This window comes from Cervus elaphus, chromosome 18 (genome assembly GCF_910594005.1).
Source record: "Cervus elaphus chromosome 18, mCerEla1.1, whole genome shotgun sequence".
In the NCBI taxonomy this organism is placed as follows: Eukaryota; Metazoa; Chordata; class Mammalia; order Artiodactyla; family Cervidae; genus Cervus; species Cervus elaphus.
In genome coordinates this window covers 40,917,642-40,939,758 of record NC_057832.1, presented here as the reverse complement: position 1 = coordinate 40,939,758, position 22,117 = coordinate 40,917,642, and the positions used below count along the sequence as shown (strand labels likewise).

Below are 22,117 nucleotides of genomic sequence, written 5' to 3'. Positions count from 1 at the left end.
GTTCCGTGTGCACTTGAGAAAACGGTGAAGTTGATTGTTTTGGGGTGAAATGTCCTATAGATATCAATTAGGTCTAGCTGGTCCATTGTGTCATTTAAGATTTGTGTTTCCTTGTTAATTTTCTGTTTAGTTGATCTATCCATAGTTGTGAGTGGGGTATTAAAGTCTCCCACTATTATTGTGTTACTATTAATTTCCTCTTTCATACTCATTAGCATTTGCCGTACATATTGCGGTGCTCCTATGCTGGGTGCATATAATTGTTATATCTTCTTCTTGGATTGATCCTTTGATCATTATGTAGTGTCCTTCTTTGTCTCTTTTCACAGTCTTTATTTGAAAGTCTATTTTATCTGATATGAGTATTGCGACTCCTGCTTTCTTTTGGCCTCCGTTTGCGTGAAATATTTTTTTCCAGCCCTTCACTTTTGGTCTGTATGTGTCTCTTGTTTTGAGATGGGTCTCTTGTAGACAGCATATATAGGGGTCTTGTTTTTGTATCCATTCAGCCAATCTTTGTCTTTTGGTTGGGGCATTCAACCCATTTACATTTAAGGTAATTATTGATAGGTGTGGTCCCATTGCCATTTACTTTGTTGTTTTGGGTTCACGTTTATACAACCTTTCTGCATTTCCTGTCTAGAGAAGATCCTTTAGCATTTCTTGAAGAGCTGGTTTGGTGGTGCTGAATTCTCTCAGCTTTTGCTTGTCTATAAAGCTTTTGAATTCTCCTTCATATCTGAATGAGATCCTTGCTGGGTACAGTAATCTAGGTTGTAGGTTATTCTCTTTCATTACTTTCAGTATGTCCTGCCATTCCCTTCTGGCCTGGAGGGTTTCTATTGATAGATCAGCTGTTATCCTTATGGGAATCCCTTTGTGTGTTATTTGTTGTTTCTCCCTTGCTGCTTTTAGTATTTGTTCTTTGTGTTTGATCTTTGTTAATTTGATTAATATGTGTCTTGGGGTGTTTCGCCTTGGGTTTATCCTGTTTGGGACTCTCTGGGTTTCTTGGACTTGGGTGGCTATTTCCTTCCCAATTTTAGGGAAGTTTTCAGCTATTATCTCCTCGAGTATTTTCTCATGGCCTTTCTTTTTGTCTTCTTCTTCTGGGACTCCTATGATTCGAATGTTGGGGCGTTTCACATTGTCCCAGAGGTCCCTGAGGTTGTCCTCATTTCTTTTGATTCTTTTTTCTTTTTTCCTCTCTGCTTCATTTATTTCCACCATTTTATCTTCTACCTCACTTATCCTATCTTCTGTCTCCGTTATTCTACTCTTGGTTCCCTCCAGAGTGTTTTTGATCTCATTTATTGCATTATTCATTTTTAATTGACTCTTTTTTATTTCTTCTAGGTCTTTATTAAACATTTCTTGCATCTTTTCAATCTTTGTCTCCAGGCTATTTATCTGTAACTCCATTTTGTTTTCAAGATTTTGGATCATTTTTATTATCATTATTCTAAATTCTTTTTCAGGTAGATTCCCTATCTCCTCCTCTTTTGTTTGACTTGGTGGGCATTTTTCATGTTCCTTTACCTGTTTGGTATTTCTTTGCCTTTTCATCTTGTTTAGATTGCTGTGTCTGGAATAGGGCTTTTTTTTTTTTTTTTTTTTGTAAGGTTATAGTGTATTGAAAATGAAAATTAAGGAGTAGTAGAGGAGTACTAGAGGACTTTAAAAGAAATAAGAGGAAAAGAAAAATAGAAAATAGAAGAGAAAAAGAAAAAAAAAAAAAGAAAGAAAAATTTTTTTTTCCTAATTAAAAAAATTGTAAAAATCTATGAAAATGAAAGTTAAGGAGTAATTTGGGAGTAATAGAGAATTTTAAAGGAAAATAAAAAAGAAAAAATAAAAAAATTTTTTTTTTCCCTACTAAAAAAGAAAAATAAAAAAAAATATATCTAGGAATTTCTCTGGAGCTGTTGCGGTCAGTGTGGGTTCGGCTCAGTTTCAGATAGCTCCTCGTTCCAGCTTACACTTCTCGGTATCTACAGGCCCCTTCCGGTGTAGTCAGTGTTTTCTACAGGGATTTTAATCTGTTGCACCGGTCCCTTCTGAAGCGGTTCCCTTTGTTTATTTGGCTTCTGCTTGCCGGTCTCTTCAGAGCCTCATTTCCGCCCTGACACAGGCGGGCGGAGGTGGACTCTTATTCAGGTAGCTAGTTCCGTCGTGCTGCAGGGAGGGGCTGTCGCTGCTTTCTCCGTCTGCACTGCTCAGGCTCCCGGCTGCTCTATATGGAGCACGCCCCGCGCTGCGCGCGGTTCCAGCCCTCGGGTGTTCCACAAAAGCTCGGAACAAAAAGCTGCGCCTGCTCTTTGTGCCTTCCCTGTCAGAGCGGTCCAGGCAGCCAGGGGCTTGACGGGTGCACTCTCCCCAGGTGCGGCGCGTCCACTCCCTTCCGCGGTCCCAGTCTCGGTTTCCACCGGCACCAGTCGGGTGCGTGTGCCTTCTGCCCTCCGCGTCCCCAGCCCCAGTCCCCGCCCGCGCCAGTCGGGTGCCTGCGCCCTGTGTCTCGCCGCGACCCCCCCCCCCCCCAGCGGATGTCGACCATCCAGAATCTCAGGAGGTCTTTGATTAGAAAGTGGAGGCCTGTTTGCAGTGTGGAAGGGGATGCGGTCCTTGGGGCCCAGCCTGCCCCTTTCCCCTCCCCCCTGCCTCCGGTGGGGCTGGGCCGGTCCGCAGCCTGCGAGCTCTTCTCTGGACTTTCTCTGTCCCTTTGTTCTGCGAATGGCTGGCAGTGTGTTTGGGCCAGTTAATTTTCTCTCTCTCTTTTGCTGTCCCACAGTTTAAGTTGGCAACTCACAAAAGCTCCCTACAATTGTCCTCAGGGCACTCAGGCCCGACCCTACCCCAAGCAATGCCGCCCGCTCCTCTCCGTTCCGCCCCCACTTGCTGGTGGCGGATGCGGGTGTCTGGGGTACTTTTCTGCTGGGAGTTGCTTTTAGGCTTGTAATCTGTGGGTTTTATTTATTGTTTCCCTCCCAGTCAGGTTGCCCTCCGAGATTCAAACACTTCCTCCAGGCCCGCCAGGGCGAGGGTTTCCCGGTGTCTGGAAACGTCCTCTATTGAGACTCCCTTCCCGGGACGGATCTCCGTCCTTAGCTCTTTTGTCTCACTTTTTATCCTTTATATTTTGTCCTACCTCCTTTTGAAGACAATGGGCTGCTTTTCTGGGCGCCTGATGACCTCAGCTAGCGATCAGAAGTTGTTTTGTGAAGTTTGCTCTGCGTTCAGTTATTCTTTTGATGAATTTGTAGGAGAGAAAGTGGTCTCCCTGTCCTACTCCTCCGCCATCTTGGCTCCTCCCCCATATCATTTTTCAAAGCAATTTCTTTTTAAATGCTGATAAGCTGGAATACTTCAATTTATATTTTATTTCCCAATTTTCAAAACTAGTACTACCAAAATTAAGAACCTGATCCTAAGAATAGTTTTAGACAAGCATAATTATCTCTGCATTTCTGACTAAGGAACAGAGAGAAAGGAATTCCAGAACCTTGACTCTAAATGATAATATATTATGGTTCTTGAGAATGTGTGTATCCTAATTCTTGACAGAGAATTATAGTTTTGTTTCATAAATCCAAAGTGAAATTCTGCAAAAAGGCAATAGATACTTCCCTGTAGAAAATTCTCCAATACTCACCAAAGCTATTGCAGTTGATGTATTTAGACTTTTCAGTTCATTCACCCTGTTCCTCCACTGATTTATTAACTGCTGGACAGAATTTAGCTGAAGAAAGAGGACAGAAAAATAATGTGTCAGTATTGAGTGTTTAAGGTAATCTCTTCAACAACTTCATGTCTCTATTTCCAAAGTCACAATAAATTTATAAAATATTTTTATGGCCCATAACTTGTAAAATTTGCATTGACCTACTCCTACTTGCCACAGACACTCTTGCTGTAGACCCCTTTCCCTTTCCCTATTCTCCAGCTCCTTGTTAAGATCCCAAGTACCTGGCAGCACAAAGTTATTAATAGTTATATTTGGATGGGAGACAAACATGTGTACTGGTCAAAATATATGATATTGACAGTAGACAAAAGAAAAATACAGGGTTTATGTCATTTCCTTTAAGCACTAAACTTATTCTCACCCAGTTTTTCAATTTTTTGATACTTGATACATGAGAAGGCTAATCTGCACACAACACTGCACCTTATTTGTTTTTCTAGCAGTCGTCATGGTGTCTGCATGTAAGAGATGCACCATAAATGTCTGTCAAATGATGAAAGGGTATGATTTCTGGATAATTGGTAATAAAAATAAAAGCACTGGTAGTTACTACAGTCAAAGTATATTCTCATCACTTTAGATAACCAACCAATTGTAAAGAAAATAATTTAGAATATAAAAATAGTCTTCTGAAAAACAGACTTCATCCACTTTGCCAACATACAAGTGAGCCACTATAGAGAAGACAATAATTAACAGCTAACCTGTTAGTTAGATGAATAGGAAACAAACTTACATAACTCTGTAAGTTATTGCTGGTTAAGAAGTTATGGTATTCAAGTCTCAACTCCTCTGGTGAAATGTCTGTAAAACCTGAAGTGAGGAATCAATTGGAATCTTTAAATACCAATACTTTTGATAGTATAGTAAAATGAGAGGTGCTAGATAGGAAAATATGCTAATCTTGATCACTAGAAAAATTTCATAATCATAAGGAAAGAATTAAAAACCTAGACTTTATCTAATAAAGTATAAAATTAGAATAAAATATAGTTTGTTATTAATATTTGAAGGGGTAAAATTTTCTAAAGATAAATGGAGTGGAAGGAATAATACAGAAAAGAAAAAGAAAGAGTTGATTACATATACATTTGAACTTATAAAAAAAATTCTGTATGTTAAAAACTATAATAAGCAAAATTAAAAGGCAAACAAAAAATTAAACTGGGAAAACCATAACTGCAACATATATGACAGGAGAAGAGTTAATGAGAATGTATAATTAGTTCTTATAAATCACTAAGAAAAATAAGCTAACATGGGCAAAGATAATGAACAAGCAATTCACGAAACAACTCAAATAGCCAGTATACAAATGAAATTGAAAAGTTCAATTTAAAATTACAACTTAGGACTTCCCTGGTGGTCAGGGAAGATTCCACATGCCACAGGGCAACTAAACCAATGTGCCACAACGACTGAGTCTGAGATGTAGAGCCCTCAAGTGCAACTACTGAGCCTCCATGCCACAACTACTGAAGCCTGCATGTTCCAGGACATGTGCTCTTCAACAAAAGAAGCCACTGCAATGAGAAACCCATGCACCGCAACTAGAGAATAACCCCCACTCCCTGCAATTAGAGAAAGCCCCTGTGCAATAATGAAGACCCAACACAGGAAAAAGTAAGTAGATAAAAAAAATTTTTTAAATAAAAATACAACTTAAAATAGATTCAATGTTTTATTTATCAGATTGGCAAAAATTAAAAATGGACAATTATTAATAAGGATGTGGTGAAATGGACATTCTTCTAAGTTGCCATTATGGAAATCACGGTAAAACTTTTCTGGGAGGAAAGCTGTCAATAAATGTCAAAGGCCTTACAAATGCTCATACCTTTTGATTCTAACAGAATTTCCAGAATTTGACCTCAGGAAATGATTGAACATGTAAACAAAGGGTGTTACATAAAAAAGATGTTCATTCTAGTATTTCTAGTAATAGAAACATTGAAAACAACAAGGCAGAATACAACACTAGGTTATGATTCCTAATTATATATATAATAAGAAATAAGTGTGTACATGTTTTGAAGGAAATACACTAAAATGTTACAGCTGTTATCTCTGAGATCAGTTGATCTTTATTTTATTTACATATTTCTGTATTTTTCAAATTTTCTATGGCAACAGATATAACTTCCATAATAGGAAAACTTTTTGAGGAAAAAAAAAGAAGAAAGAAATATGTTCAGGATATTTTTCTACAGAGGATTACTGGTAACCAGATAACACTAACTCCAAAGACTCCTACCTTAGAATAAACCTAAACATTCAAATCAGAACCCTCAATGCTCTCTAACAACTTATCTTTACAAACTACTCAGGCCATAAAACCAAGAATCACCTTGTATTTCTCTTGTTGCCCATATCTAATTAATAAACCTCCTGCCAGTTCTAGCTCCAAAACAGAACACGGATCTGACCCATTCTGTCTCCACCGCAAATAACTCTCAGTCAACAGCAGCTGTCTCCTAACTCATTTCCCTTCCTCTATTTTGTGCCCCCAACCCCTGTTCCGAGAAAACCATTTCTTTTCACATAACAGTCTAAGTGAGCGTTTTCTAATCAGATCACATCCCTCCTCGTGCTCAAAACTCTCTGGCTTCCTAGTGCAATTAGGCCCAACATGATCTGGCCCCTGGCTGCCTCTCTCTGGCCTAATGTTATATTACTCTTTCTCTTGTTTATCCTCCTCCAGCAATTCAGGCCACACTAATCTACAAGTACGCCAATCCTGTTTGTACAAGGGGCTCTGTACTACCTATTATATGGCCAGGAACATTTCCCCTCAAATCTTCCCAGAAGACACATCTCTTCATTCAGGACTCAGTTTCAATACTGCTTCCTAAAAAGAGATAACCACTCTATGTAAAGAAACACTGTCCCTCTGGTTACTTTCTCTTCCTTCCATCAGTCACTCATGGAACCACAAAGATAGAAAATGATCTGGGTGACTATTTTCTCAATTCTTTCAAAGGTAAGTATAAATACAGTATCATTCTAGTGGCAAAGGAAAAATTAATTCATTATAAAGGATGCCTACAGACAGTGATTCTCCTACTTTCTGACTTCAGGACCCTTTTACACTCTTAAAAATAATTAAGGATTCCAGATCTTTTGCTTACATAGGTTACATAAATCAATATTCACCAAATTTGAAATGAAAACTGAAAAATGTAGAAAATATTAATTCACTTAAAAATAAGAAATCATGGAGAAGGAAATGGCAACCCACTCCAGTATTCTTGCCTGGAGAAGTCCATGGACAGAGGAGCCTGGCGGGCTGCAGTCCATGGGGTCACATGACTGAGCATGTGTGCACGAGGGTGGAGGGAGATGGGTTGGTAGCAATAAAGTGGTAGAACTAAAAAAAAAAAAAAGAAAGAAAAGAAAGAAATCAATGTGTCAACATAAATGAAAAAACTATTTTCCAAAACAAAAAGTAAAAATTTAGTGATATAAGTGGCAGTGTTTTATGTTTGCAAATCTCTTTAATGCATGGCTTAATGAAAGAAGATGTATTATAATATCTGCTTCTGCTATTCAATCTGCTTCAATATGTTTCAATACATTCCCTGGTTCAAGTATATAAAGAAAAACTCTTCTCACACAGATATGTAGCTGGGAAAGGATGACTTTAGTGGTCTTTTCAGATAATTGTGGATATTCATCTTTGGTACAATACCAAAACTTGACAGGCAATAGTTTCTTAAAGGTTTGCTATAATGTGGACTCAAATCATATTAATGAACCAAACTATTAACTAGTTTACCCACTCCAGTATTCTAGCCTGGTTAATTCCATGGCCTGTATAGTCCATGGGGTCACAAACAGTCAGACACAACTGAGCCCCTTTCACATCATTTCACTTAGAATGAATTTTTCAACCATGCACAATTTTGTAACTTCACACACTGGTCATTTGGAAAATATTGGTTCACTGAGTTATCCAGAATTTCCAAATGTTAGCACATGTCATCTTACAATAGAAAAAAATTTTTATTTGTTAATGTTTCTATGTGTGCTTCCCATTTGCACACAGAATACTTAAAAGGTGTACCCTTATAAAATTAATAACTTTTACCTCTTCATCAGGGACATTCTTTTTTTTTTAATTTTTTAAAATTTATTTATATTAGTTGGAGGCTAATTACTTTACAATTTGTAGTGGTTTTTGCCATACATTGGTATGAATCAGCCATGGATTTACCTGTGCTCCCCATCCTGAACCCCCCTCCCACAGCCCTCCCCATCCCATCCCTCTGGGTCATCCTAGTGCACCAGCCATCAGGGACATTCTTAAGTGAAAATGTCATTAAAAAAATTTTTTTTATTGACTACTATAATCTACTAGTAGTTTGTTGCCTGTACCTCATCAACAGCTTTACACCAACAGTACAAATGTCAACACAGTGAAAATGGCAATTAATGTCTCAGTATTATTATGAAAATATTTCTAAACTTGTATAGCCCCTAAAAAGGATCTCAGGAATAGGGTTGCCAGATTTAGCACACACAAAAAAAGGATGCCCAATTAAATTGGAATTTCTGACAAACAAATACTTAAAAAGGTAGGTATATCTTAGTGGTCCAGGGGTTAAGACTTCACGCTTTCAGTGCCAAGGGCCTGGGTTCAAATCCTGGTCAGGGAATGTTAACACCCCACAAGCCATATGTTAAGGCCAAAGCCAAAAAACAAAAAAGTATAAGTATGTCCCAAACAGTACATGGGATATCCATATACTAAAAATATCATTACTTATCTGAAATTTAAATTTAACTGGACGCCCTATATTTTATCTAACAATGCTGCTGAGGGATCTATATTTTACACTGAGAACCACTGCTTTAGGACATTCAGTTCAGTTCAGTTCAGTCGCTCAGTCGTGTCCGACTCTTTGCGACCCCATGAATCGCAGCACGTCAGGCCTCCCTGTCCATCACCAACTCCCGGAGTTTACTCAAACTCATGCCCATCGAGTCAGTGATGCCATCCAGCCATCTCATCCTCTGTCGTCCCCTTCTCCTCCTGTCCCCAACCCCTCCCAGCATCAGGGTCTTTTCCAATGAGTCAACTCTTCGCATTAGGTGGCCAAAGTATTGGAGTTTCAGCTTCAGCATCAGTCCTTCCAATGAACACCCAGGACTTATCTCCTTCAGGATGGACTGGTTAGCCATGTCCAATTCTGAAATTTTTAAAAAAGGCTTAACACTTATTACCTTTACAGAAAAATCATTATTTAAAATTATTTATTTGCATTGCTTATAACCTCCATCCCTCAAGAACATAAACTTCATGAGCTATCTTACTCACTGCTATATCCCTACCACCTAGAATGAGGCCTGGCAAAAAAGAAATTCAATAAGTGTTTGTTGAATGATTAGTAAATAAATGACTAAGGAGTGGTGTGACACAAATACTCACAAAGAATGAGCAGGTAGAGCAGAGACAGAAATTCCAGAGTTCTGAGAGACTGAAAGGGCCCTCGTTTTCCAATGACTTCCTGTTCAACTTCACAGGGCCTAGGACCACCCAGAGCAGGCTTAGAAAACTGTGGTGGTCTAGCTTTCAGCCCCAAATGAGCTATGGACAAAAGAAAGTGGGAAAGAAAGGAGTATTCTAAGGCTCCCTAACTTCAAACATTACCTCCAGAAGAGGTATCAACATGCTTTATTAAAAATAACTATCCTTAGAAAAAAAGAGGAAAGAAAGAGAACAGAATGAAAGCCTAATGACAGGCATAATATGATTCTTCTATTCTCTGCAGGCAGCTAAAGGTTCTGAAGTAGTATCTACAGGGAACCAAGAAAGTAGAGCCTCTTCTTAGGCTTACAGAATTAGAAATGTGGCGAGTGGCGAGTCCTCATTTTACTGGTTTTCTCACGGGATCAATATATCTTGAACTATATCTTCCAACCTCAATCTCTGAATTACAAAGTTCTGGTAGAATACTCAGGTATTTTAAACAATGTTCAAACTCCCCTAACTGTGGCTAAATATTTGGTTAATTTCTTTTTTTGACCTGGTCTTGGTTTTAGAAAATAATAGTGGTAAAACACATTTTAAAAACACATAATTTCTAGTTACCTGAAATATTCGGTTTCTTTTTCACTGGTGAATAAACAGAAAACATCCACTGCCCTGATGATTCCCAAACCTCCATATCTTTAACAATTCCTTCCCTGAAAAAAAAAAAATGGCAAAAGATCTATTTCTTCTGCTTGGTAAAATTTATCATTGATAACTTTCAGTGATTGTTATAGCAAATATATAATTTTAGATTTTTCCACTATCTTTTCTGAAGTGTCCTTCAAAGCAGAAGTTGACAAAAATATGAGCTGCACTTAATGATTATAAATATTATAATATCAAAGACATTTATGGTTTTGGTTTTCCAGTACACTGAACCATTAACCAATATATTTATTGAGAACTCACTATAGTACTATATACATCTTAAAGAACTGAAATATAAAATACACAATATTAACTTTAACATTTTAAAATACCCAATATTAAACTTTAACTTTCTCTGTTCATTATAATTAACATCAATGATCATTTAACTGGGAAAGAAAGAACCAGTAAATAATAAAGAACCATAAAATATTTAAGTAGGTAGGACTTCAGAAATCATTCTGTCTAATACTCACATTTTGCAAAAATGGAACAGACTCATGCCCATGGTTAATTTGTTAGAAGTCATGGATATATTCAGCTCTAAGTTAAATATTTCCCTCTTACCCAGAATAGCACAATTAATGAAGTAAGAATGGTAATTGATAATAAAATAATACTAAAATTTAGGATTTTTACAACATCATCAAATATAGGAAGGAATGTTTCATTTGTTTTATTTTACTTACTCAATTGTGTACGATACATGGCTCAAAATGTTTACAACTAGTTCTAATTTAATTATGGGATATAAAAGGCTAATGAATATATTTAAGCTCTGTCCTAGTTGCTGGGAGCTGAGGGAATATTTATATACAGCCAGGCACTGTTCCAGCACCAGTCATAAATTCTACTACGAACGTTCTCAATAAATGATAAGAAATGTACTCCACAATAATGAAGGAAAATCAAATGAAATCAGTTTGCATGAGGTAACTGAAGCAAAAGTTTTATTACAGAAAGAAAAATACAAGATGCTGTAAGTGACCTCCAAAATCACAAACTGCTTTAAATCACCTCATACTTTGTAAAGAACTCATAATTTAACATAAGCAGGATTACCTTAGAAAAATATTCACAGTATAGTATCATCGATAGAAAAGTGGAAAAAGAGTAATTATCCCCAAGAAAACATTGCACTGATAATCACATTTTAAGTTGAAATAAAGTCTAGCATGACACCTGCAAAACAGAGATTACCTCTGATCATGAATGCTTTTTCTCCTTTTGCTTATTTTGATTTTATAACAATTTAATAAAGTAATAAGATTACTTCTTTTTTAAGGAAATATTATGGGTGCTTTTGGAAAAAAATAAGCAAATGGGTGGTAATTTTTCTGAAGGCTTTCACTTACAGAAGCTTCTTATCATCTTTCTGGTCATCAGAGGCAGGTGAAGCAAATGGGTTCTGAGATAAGCCAAATCCCCTGTTCTTGCTAGCGGACTCTCCAGAATCAAAAGAAGCAAAAGATGGCTTTTCTTGATCTCTGCTGCCCCCCCATGGTGTAGGCTTGGAGAAACTGGATGGCTGGATAACATTGGAATATCTCTGACTGGTGGTATTCCATCCTCTTCTGTTACTACCTGAAATAAACAACAAAATAAACAATTTTACTAGCAACTCATGCTTTCAATCTCTAAAAATTTCATTATATTTTGTCTTATTATATGCTGATATTATGTAAAGATTCAACAGGCACTACATGCCCACTCATTTTAAATTACAAAACTTTTCATTTTCAATTTATAGAATTAAGTGTAATATCAACAAAGGGGCTTCCCTGGTAGTAAAGAATCTGCCTGCAGTGCAGGAGATGCAGGTTTGATCCCTGGGTCGGGAAGATGCCCTGGAGAAGGAAATGGCAACCTAGCCCAGTATTTTTGCTTGGGAAATCCCATGGACAGAGGAGCCTGGAGGACTACAGGCCGTGGGGTCACAAAAGAGTCGGACACAACTGAGCAACTGAGCACACAAACACACACACACACAGTAGCAACAAATCACACAATGATCTCATTTAACAAGACTGAGAGGACTGTAAATCCACAGTAAAATTATATTACTAAATTCAATTGATGTAAGTTTATTAAATAAACAATTGTTTGATAATGGAGTGGACAGAAGGCATGTAACCTATATCATAAGCTCCTTCATGGTAAAAAGTTGTATCTCTATCATTCTTTGCTCCCCAATTGGGCCCTATATAGTAGTAAAATCTGAAAAAAGAGCAATGTATTAAGAAGTTTATTGAAAAGATTCGATTCTACCTTCTGTCCTTCATAAATGGGTAAATCTATTTGACTCAGTATTCTGAGAAAGAAAACACCTATCCTCTTATTTTCCATATGAGAATTGTAGCGGTAGTTTACATATGAATAAAGTGCATTGACTTCCTCTATTATAAGCATATTTTTAGTATTCTTATAACTATCAAAGTGAGCCAAAAGGACTTTCTCCTTTCTGTCTCCATATTTAAAAAAAATCTTATCACTTCAACTATATCATTTATTCATCACTTCTCAGCTGGGGCCAAGATAATTCACCATGTTTCTAACTGAATTAGGAGACATGCTATTAAATATGTATAATAAAACTGGAGTGATGGGAGATACACTCTTTTAAAAAATTCATCTCCCAATTCTAAAACTACTTAACAAAACCAAAGAGGAAAGAGGGCACATTGCTAGATCAGATCCCGCAAGTAGGGGTTAATAATATTGCATTTTTCTAGAGTTTGATCTTTTTTTGTGTGATCTTTTTTCCTTCACAACGGAAGAAATTCATTCCATCATTTGGAGATAGCTTTTGGCCTTCACACTCACTGATTCTGCAAGCATTTATTTATTTCTGAGCATTAGATACACTGTTTATTTAACTAGTTTTATTTACACTTTTAAAATCCATCAATCTATCCATTCAACATTTATTCTGTACTGTATTTAGAGTGAGTCTCCACAGAATGTTAAATATTACATTTTGTTGTTCCTGGAAGTACTCACATTTGTCTGATCCCGAGTCCTAATTTTTGGTTTGGAATATTTCACTAGACTAATTGTGGGGAATTAAAAAAGACTGTCTTAAAAAAAAAAAAAAGATTGTCTTCTAGAAGGGGTATAAAAGTGAAACCACAGTGTAACAAACGGTTTAAACGTCAGATGAGTAGCTGTACAGGAGGAAAGAGAAAGGCGAGGTGGTCAGCATCCTGTGGTACTTTTTAAGAACTAAGTTTCAGTTCTAAGAAAATCTAACTATTCATTTGACCTCTAAAACCTTGCATTGTACTATAGATTCACTTCGGATTCCTCCTCTCCTCGAAGACAGTTCCTTTGCATCATCCACAATTGATTTAGTGAAATATTCCAATTTCGACAATGACTTAGGCCCAGAAGGCAGGTCACCGCAGTCCTGCATACCTTTCCCTCAGAGCCCAGAGTTCTTAATTGAGCAGCCCACTCTCCCGATCTTACCTCCAATTTTATAAGCATGTGCATTTACATGAGGTTTACGGCTCTGTAGCTTTTATTAGATTTTCAAAGGAGTTCACGACTTCCCCAAAGAGCCCTGACTCTGACCCCACTTATAGCCTCTCCCTAGAAAAAAGTTTAGAAAAAAAAAATTACATTAAAAGCATCAACGGGAAAAACAAGTACGCAGAAAAGTAGTACAATGTTACAGCAAGGAGGCGTCTAGGTCGACCTACGCCAATTCTGGAACCACTGCCGTGCAAAGACTAGGTAGTTTTGATATGTAATTCCAACTTTAAAATTCGTTGTTTCTCACTGTAACCACGAATAAGCTGCAGTCCGCTTAACAAAATCAGCCGTAATTCCTATCAAAGGCGAAAACGTCAGTGGGCGGGGCGGGCGAGGGCACGGCGCGGGCACGTCCGCGTCACCTGACTGGTACGCCGCGGCGCTGTGCCCAGCGGCTGGCCCCAGGAGAGACGTCGGATCCTCGCCCGCCCGGCCCCACGTCTGGCCTTCCCCTGCTCGGCTAGCTGCGAAGGATTGAGGAAAACGTCACCTGAGGGCTGTGGCTGCCGTCCTCCGCCCGCACCCCTGGCGCCGGGATGTTCGTTCCAGCACCGGTCTCCGAAGCGGCAGCGGCCTTGAAGGAAGAACTGACAAATGGTCATGGCGACGGTGTCGCGAACGGAGCGGTCTTCACTTAGCACCCTCGGCGAGCAGATCCCAGAGCAACCGGAGGTCCCGGCTCCGCTACTGTGATGTCATCTTCTTGCGCCTGGTAAAGGCCCTTTCTCTATTGTCCCGCCCATAGTGTGATGAGAGGCGAGGATTTTACCCAATAAGATTTGAGAAGAGTGGGCCCGCCCCGCACGCGTTGAGCGCAACCTTGGGAGGGCGGGATGCTTGAATGGTTTTGCGAAGAAAGGCGCTTAAGAGCTTGATGCAGGGTCTCGTTCGAAGTAGTTTGAGATCTCAAATGAAAGGAAAGTTGGTCAGGCAAACCAAGGACTTCAGCCCTGGGAGGAGTATTAGCTGTGGTTTGAGAAGCATAGTCGGATTTTCATTTGTAACTGCTTAGTAAAAACCTGGCCAGCCGTTCATCAGGATGGGTAACAATGTAAGCCAGTAGTAACTTTTACAGTAAACAGATTAAGGACAGACTGCAACTAAAAAGTATAACAACCGGCATCTTTGGGTGAGTACTACATTCTTACACAGAGAAACTTTGTTCTTTTAAAACCCACGTGAACGTTGCTATGTGAACTTTTATCAGTAATAATGAAATATTCCACTCGTTGCCTAGTGGATCTAAGACACCTGACACAGAGAAGCAGCTTCTATTTCTAACCAGGTGCAGAGCTGAGGATAGGGGGATTCCTGAAAAACAACAACAACAAAAAACAGTACATATCCTCTTAACTTTGTGGTTTCCAAGGAAACATGACCCTAGATCCACTTCTCACTCCTGATGTGGTGTTCATGCATCATTACACTGCTCTGCTATGCTTTGGGAGTATCAAAACTGTTTCATTTAGATTTTACCTGAACTCCACCTTTCCCACTAATCGTACAACTACCTTTTCCATTGTGTGGTGAGACACACTACAGTTCCTCTAGTGTGCCATCTCCTTGGTTGCAGTGAGTCGATAGATCTGTTGGATTACAGGTTTGTCCCTGATAGTTTAAAATAAAAAGATTAGCCATTGTTCTTGCTCATATACTTTGGATTTGGAAGACAGTGGAATCTACAGAGCACTGAGAGTAACTGGTGCAATCTAGTATATATATATTTTTTAATTAGTTTCATTTCTCTTGAAAAAAAAGTTGTGGGAGAGTTACATGTAGGTATAATACAAAGAACGTTTTCCTGAACCACTTGAGACTATATTATAGACCTGATGCCCCAACACCCATTTTATTTCCTACAAACAAGGACATTCTACTTAACCACAAAATAATAACCAAAATCAGGATATTAGTATTGCTGCATATTACTAATCCTTAGATTCTATTCATATTTTGCCTTAAAAACGTCTCAATAATGTCCTTTAAGCGACAAGGATGCAGTTCAAAATTATCATTGTCTTACTCATATTTCTTCAGGCTTCTTCATTCTGGGCTATTTTCTCAGTCTCTCCTTGACTTTCATTACCTTGACTCTATTAAAGATTACACCTATTTTATAGAATTTCCTTAATGCAGACTTAAGTGTTTTGTTAATTAGATTTAGATTATGTATCTTTGGCATCCATGGTCTTCACAATGCACCTGTCAGATTGTGCACATCAGTTTGTCCCATTAATTGTGATGTTCACTTTGGTCACTTTAGGTGTTATCTGGCAAGCTGCTCCACTGTAAAATTACTCTTTTCCTCTTTGTTAGTAATAACAAAAGGTAGAGACTTTGAAAGTATGTAAAACCTCATTCCTCACCAAACTTTTAATTCACTCATTTATTTATTCCTATCAGTATGGACTTAAGAGTTTCTGATTTTATTCACTGGATTATACTTTGTTAATATCATTTATTTTCATGTGCAAATCATTCCCAACTGAAACATCTCATGCTTCTTTGAGCACTTCACTTCCTGGCCTAAAAGATGCTCCAGGGTCATCTGACACTTTCCCTGCTCTCCAAGGAGACCTGGGTCTTTTTTGGTGGTACTTAGAAGCCAAGATCTGAGCTCTTAAGTTTGTTCATTGCTTTTGTAATATCTTTGTTCCCAAATCCTTTCATGGGCATTGCTAGAGGATATATACTATAGACAGATACATTTACATCAATGTACATTTTGGTTTCTATGTGTATGACTTCACACTTTGATAACCTCCAATTTCAATCCAAGATCACAGAATTCATTTTATTTCCCTTCTGTTTTTTTTTTTTTTCTCTCTTTCATAGTGAGAAACTTGGCTCCCATTATTCTTAACATATATATTTTGAGCAGTCCCCTTGTGGTAACCAATCTCTCTTTGTGGCCAATGACTTCTCATCCATGCAGATGCCAGCATGTATAAGGAATTTGCTGACATCAAAGACCTAAAATAATACCAGTTAGGCTGAAGCTTTAAAATGAGGGTGAGGGTGGAGAAGATAAAGTGCTGTGTGAGATGATGAGAGTCTAGGGCTGAGGCATGTAGAACTCAGTAGTGATAGGGGAGGAGTAGATGGAAATCAGGAGAATGAGGCCATAGGAAGAAAATATCTTATTTCAAGGTGACAGACTAAAAATATCTCTGCCTCCCTTTCCGCTTAAAAATATCTCAAAATAAGACGTAAAACAAGCAAAAACTTTGATTATACTAGGAGATAACCATAATTTCAAACCACAATTTATGAAGACTGAATGTACATAGAAGAGTACATAGTAAATTTCTTAAGAGGAACAGTCATATTCCTTTAAGGTGGACAACTGATGTCCCCAGAAAAGGTTGAAAATTAAGAGGCCTCAAGAATTAAGAACCACCAGGTATTGCAAAAGGGTTAACTGTTCACCCCTACCTGATGGGAAATAGGTGCTTTTCTTGACAAAAAGGTAAGAAGAGAGGCTTCAGAGTCTAGGAGGTAAATATAGAGGGGCAAGTTATGGTACTGACAAACAGGAACCAAACTATGCCTGTTGAATAGTGCTTTTCCTGAGCTCAGAAATCCTTCAGCCAGGAGGACAGTCTCTTCCTAGTTTGCCCTCCCCCTCACAAAGGGTGGGAGTTTGGAAGTTTTATTTTCTGGAGAATCAGACATCCCAGAAAAGTATCTATGGATCTTTTACCAATCTCCAACAAAAATAGGCAGCCATTTCCTTATCATATGATGAAGTTCTCTGACACTTCAGCTCACACTTGTACATGAAAGTTCACAATTTTTTAACATCTCATTTTAAATATAAATGCATAGCCAAGGACCAGATATTTGAGGAAAGATTCCAAAAGAAAAGATCAAAGCAATTGAAAAAGAAGTGAGAAGAAAGAGAAACACACCAATAGCATAAGTAATGTTAAGGTGGCTCAGATGGTAAAGAATCTGCCTGCAATGCAGGAGACCTGGGTTGACCCCTGGGTGGGGAAGATCCATGCCTGAAGAATTCCATGGACAGAGGAGCCTGGCGGGCTATAGTCCATGGGTTTGCAAAGAGTCGGACACAACTGAGTGACACACGCAAGCAAACTAAAATGCCCTCAGGACAACCTGAAACAAGACCAACATGCTGTAGAGGAGGACAATCATAAATAGAAAAATGCTCTTGGAGATTACACATGGATAGTGCTCACAAATTCAATGGATGGTTGGAAGACAGGGAAATCCCCTGAAAGAACTGAATAAACCAGACCTTGAATCCCATTTTACAGCTTTGTTATCAGAAGAGACTAAAGCTCTGGAAAGTAAAAAAGCTTTCTAGTTAGTAAGAGTGACATTTCAACAGAAATACAGACTGCTGGTTTTTAAAAAGGGCTCCTTTTCATGACTAAATTTTTCAGGTTTTTCAAAGCTAGGTCACAATTGTAATTAATGTTTTTGATAGCAACAACTTTTTTTAAGACATTAAAATTTCATGTTCACATTGTGATTTTCAAAAGTATAAACTGAATTGTTATGTCATCTAAGTAGTATCACTGCAAAAAATATAATATTAACAATCTCATGTCTACTAAAAAGAAAATAGAGCACTTTATAGGATAGGAATTTTGGGTGGGAGAGCAATAGAAAATGTACTTACCAACATATTATACTCATTATCTTGATATCAACAATGTCATAGACTATTTCCAGGACAGAAAACAGACAATAATTAGAATTACTAAGGTCACTAAGGAAATAGACACACACACTTCATTTTAACCTACATCAAAGCTATCTGCATACTTATCATAGTGTGTTCCAGTCAGCAGATACAGCCTAAAGAAATGGGTAATCTATTTAAAATACTTTAAACAGTTGTATATTCCATATGGGAAATTATTTATGTAATATTAAGTAACTACATAATATAACCAAATTGCGATATGACAAATCAATATTCTGCCCTCAAAAATATTACACATTTTTCCCAACAGAGAGCAAAGGCCAAAACCCAACATAAAATTGTTCAGAATAACCAAATCTAGAAAAAGAAAGATTAATGGGATGGGGTCCTTTGGGAGACAGAAATGGGTTGAGTAATGTCTCCCTAAAACTCTAAAATGAGACCTTATTTTGGAGACAGTCATTGGTTGAGATAAAATGATGTGTGATTCATGTTGAGGTTTGATAGAAAACAACAAAATTCTGTAAAGCAATTATCCTTCAATTACAAAATAAATTTTAAAAAATATAAAGAGGTGCGTGCATGCATGCTAAGTGTGTGCGAAGTTGCTTCAGTCATGTCCGACTCTGTGACCCCAGACTGTAGCCCACCAGGCTCCTCTGTCCATGGGATTCTCCAGGAGTGAGTACTGGAATGGGTTGCCATGCCCTTCACCAATGAGGAGGGTGAGCTAAATCCAATGACTTCTAACAGTACCAGAAGACAGAGACACACAGGGAAGAAGTCCATGTGAAGACACAGGCAGTGACTGGAGTGATGCAGTTATAAGTCAACAAATATCCGGCTTGCCAGCAGCCACCAAAAGCTACGGGAGAGGCAAGAGAAATTTTTCCCTCAGGAACTCCAGAAGGCATCAACCGTTTCAATACCTTGATTTAGGATTTCTGGCCTCCCAAACTGTGAAAGAGTAAACTTCTGTTGTTTTAAGCAATGAAGTTTATGGTAACTTGTCATAAGAGCCATTAGAAAGTAATACAGGGAAAAGGAGGAGTAACTGCTAAAAAGCATAGGGTTTCTTCTCATGGTGAAGAAAGTGGTCCATGATTAGGGTGATGGTGGCATAACTCTACATATATTTCAGATCAATGAACGGTACACTTTAAACAAGTGAATTGTATGACAAATTAATAGAACTGTAATGTACATAAAACCTTACGTAAATGGAAATACATCTACCATAATCTTTCATAATTCCCTTTTCATTTAAACATTTTTAGGTCTTAAGATTATAACCCTCATATAAAGAATAAAAATTTAAAAAGAAACATTGCTTCACAAGTTAAAAACAAAAACTTACCTAACACATTTAAAGTGAAGAATGAACTTAGCAGTCTACTTGAAGTTTAAAAATATTTAATATTATCAGGTTTAAAAACATTGATGGTGACAGCTTTACATGGCTCATTCCATACATTTCATAATGTAAAAGGGTAAAACATTACTAGGAAAGAAATGAACAGTTGGTTTTGTAAAGGATTTACTGATCACATATAAGTAATTAATATGACAAATATTTAACTCAATTATAAAACTTGTAGAGACAACTGGGTCAAATTTGCTGATATGTTATGCTAAGGAAGAGAAATTATGTACCTTTTTAATCTATAAGAAGTTCAGATTCAACATTGACAGTGTATAACTATCAGTGATATTCTAGTGACCTAGAATTTGCTATAAGTAGCTTTCTTTTGCTAGGTAATATTAACAGAGTGAGCACTGAGGAGGTATAATCCTTTTTTAATCCCTGGGTTAAAAAAGTGATGTAAATTAATGATGGGTGCTAAGCTTCACATTTTGTTAAAAAGATAGAATTATTTAATTGTACTGAATATATTTCATGAGGAGTTGATTACATTTTAACTCCCAAAATGTATTTATGAGGTTTTATGAGATATAAGTGTATGCTTTGACTCACTCTGGCTTGCTTTTAAAATGGAATACATTTGGCACTAAATGGAACAAATGAAGACAAGCAAAATTATATGAGACTAAGCTGCTCCATCAGAACTATCTTTGACTTACAATTCATACTATTTCTTAGTTTTTGACTGAAAAGAAACAGACATAACTACATAGCACTTCTATGATGTATGAAAATAGAATCTAGAGCTAACATGAGACTGCTTCAATCATGAGTCAGTCCCCCATTCTGCCCTAATCATACTTAAACAAATGTGAAATTCATTTAAGAATTCATATTTTCACCAAGTGCTTATAATTTTACAAGTTTTCTTGCTAGATTTGTTCTTGGTTATATGGCCAGTTGAAATATGGTCTTTCAATTAAGGAAATTCATATAAAAGAAAATCTATTTTACATGAATCTTACTTTACTTGAAATTTCCTTAAAAACAACAACAACAACAAAATACCAAACTAAAACTTTGTAACTGCACTCTTGGAACAAAGCACGGTGGCCATATTTTTGAGCCTCCAATGAATCTTGAAGTTCACTCATTTTTCATGTTTCAAGGGTTTCTTCATTTGCTCCGCAAGTATCAACAACACAAATTAAACAACTTGTTACTGGAAAAGCTCGGACTTTGGAGTTGGCGACCCATTTGTCTGTTTCAGTATTATATTCAAGGATGTTTCCTAGTCGACCCACACCTTGAAAACCAGCCAAGACATAAACTATAGAACCAACTGCTGCACACTTCACTGTTACTCCCTTCCATGGCATTGGTGAGACCATCTTCCATTCGTTTAACTTAATATCATAATATTCCACATTGTCCAGACCACCTTCAAAAGAAAAAAACATGAACTGTGAACACTTCTACAATCTCTTAAAGTATTAATTCTTCATATTTTTCCAGACATTTTTTATGAAAAAGTTCAAACATACAGAAAAGCTGTAACAATGTTACATATCTACTATCTAAATTCTTATTCTGACTATAACACAATAGGGATTTAACTTTTTATTTATCATTTTAGAACCATAAATACTTAAAATTTAGTCTATAAAAATGTTCTATCTGCTTGGAAAAATTAAAAAGGAAACCACTCAATGAAGTTCCTTTCTGATTAAGTTTGATTATAATTATTCAAATGTTCGTTTTCCTTCTACCATTTATCTGTCAGCAGTTTATGAAAGATAGCAATGGAAAGAGACAGAAGAAGGAAAATAAGTTATTTCTTTGTTATTCAAAAGCACTGACTAAAATGAGCTTTGTGGAATCTATCTGTAGATTCAGTCCAAATTCTACATTATGAAAAGCAATTTCTTGGACTTCGTTGGTGACTTGGTGGTCTGCCAATGCAGGAGACATGGATTTGATCCTTGACCCAGGAAGACCCCACATGCTGCAGAGCAACTACGCCTGTGTGCCACAACTACTGAGCCTGAGCGCTGGAGCTCAGGCTACGATTACTGAAGCCATGTGCTCTAGAACCTGTGCTCCGAACCAGAGGAGCCTGCGCACCATAACGAGAAAGTAGCTCCCGCTCGCCACAACTGGAGAAAAGGCTGCGTGTCAATGAAGACCGAGCACAGCCAAAAATAGATAAATACAATTTTTTTTTTTAAGCAATAAGTTTAGATTCTTTAGTACAACATTATTTATGAAAATAAAAATATCAAATATAATCAATTAGAAGAGTAATACTGATATGTTCATGAAGTGTTTAAAAATGTTTAGGAAACAGTGCCGTTCAGAGCCTGGATACAAGACCTAAAAGTTAAATTTAAAAGTTTTAAAAGTTGTATTAAAGTTCAAATATTTCTGTCACTCAACAGTTCTTAAGTTAGAGTGATGCCATTCCCCAGAGGGTATTTGGAAATATACAAAAGCCATCTGAGACTGTCACAGTGACTGCTGGCTATTACCTACATTCACAGACAAGAATGTTAAATGTATTATGACATTTCATAAAATGTTAGTTCCCAGAAACTGTAAAAATAAATCTAATGATGTATGTAA

At 37.4% G+C, this 22,117-nt stretch overlaps 2 protein-coding genes and 1 long non-coding RNA gene across 8 annotated transcripts in view; 1 reads left to right on the top strand and 2 right to left on the bottom strand.

Annotated features, from left to right (window-relative positions):
- Positions 1 to 14,620, bottom strand: part of NUP42 (nucleoporin 42) — a 23,496-nt gene extending 8,876 nt beyond the window's left edge. The window contains exons 1-6 of one of the 2 annotated variants that reach the window (XM_043871587.1): positions 13,625 to 13,839; positions 13,392 to 13,514; positions 11,279 to 11,507; positions 9,834 to 9,928; positions 4,479 to 4,555; positions 3,650 to 3,736 (exon numbers count right to left, since the gene is read on the bottom strand). In XM_043871587.1, coding sequence (XP_043727522.1) covers positions 3,650 to 3,736; positions 4,479 to 4,555; positions 9,834 to 9,909 — 240 coding nt within the window. In that variant the 5' untranslated portion in view covers positions 9,910 to 9,928; positions 11,279 to 11,507; positions 13,392 to 13,514; positions 13,625 to 13,839. Of the gene's footprint in view, positions 1 to 3,649; positions 3,737 to 4,478; positions 4,556 to 9,833; positions 9,929 to 11,278; positions 11,508 to 13,391; positions 13,515 to 13,624; positions 13,840 to 13,947 lie in introns of those variants that run through there. The other variant, XM_043871586.1, reaches the window with a different exon arrangement.
- LOC122673740 lies at positions 14,031 to 22,117 on the top strand. Its single transcript, XR_006334814.1, has 2 exons — positions 14,031 to 14,169; positions 21,386 to 22,117. It is a non-coding gene; the product is annotated as an uncharacterized LOC122673740 (long non-coding RNA).
- KLHL7 (kelch like family member 7) overlaps positions 19,529 to 22,117 on the bottom strand; it is a 55,101-nt gene continuing 52,512 nt past the window's right edge. For all 5 annotated transcript variants that reach the window (XM_043871581.1, XM_043871583.1, XM_043871584.1 and 2 more), the window contains one exon: positions 19,529 to 20,936. In XM_043871581.1, coding sequence (XP_043727516.1) covers positions 20,653 to 20,936 — 284 coding nt within the window. In that variant the 3' untranslated portion in view covers positions 19,529 to 20,652. The remainder of the gene's footprint in view (positions 20,937 to 22,117) is intronic.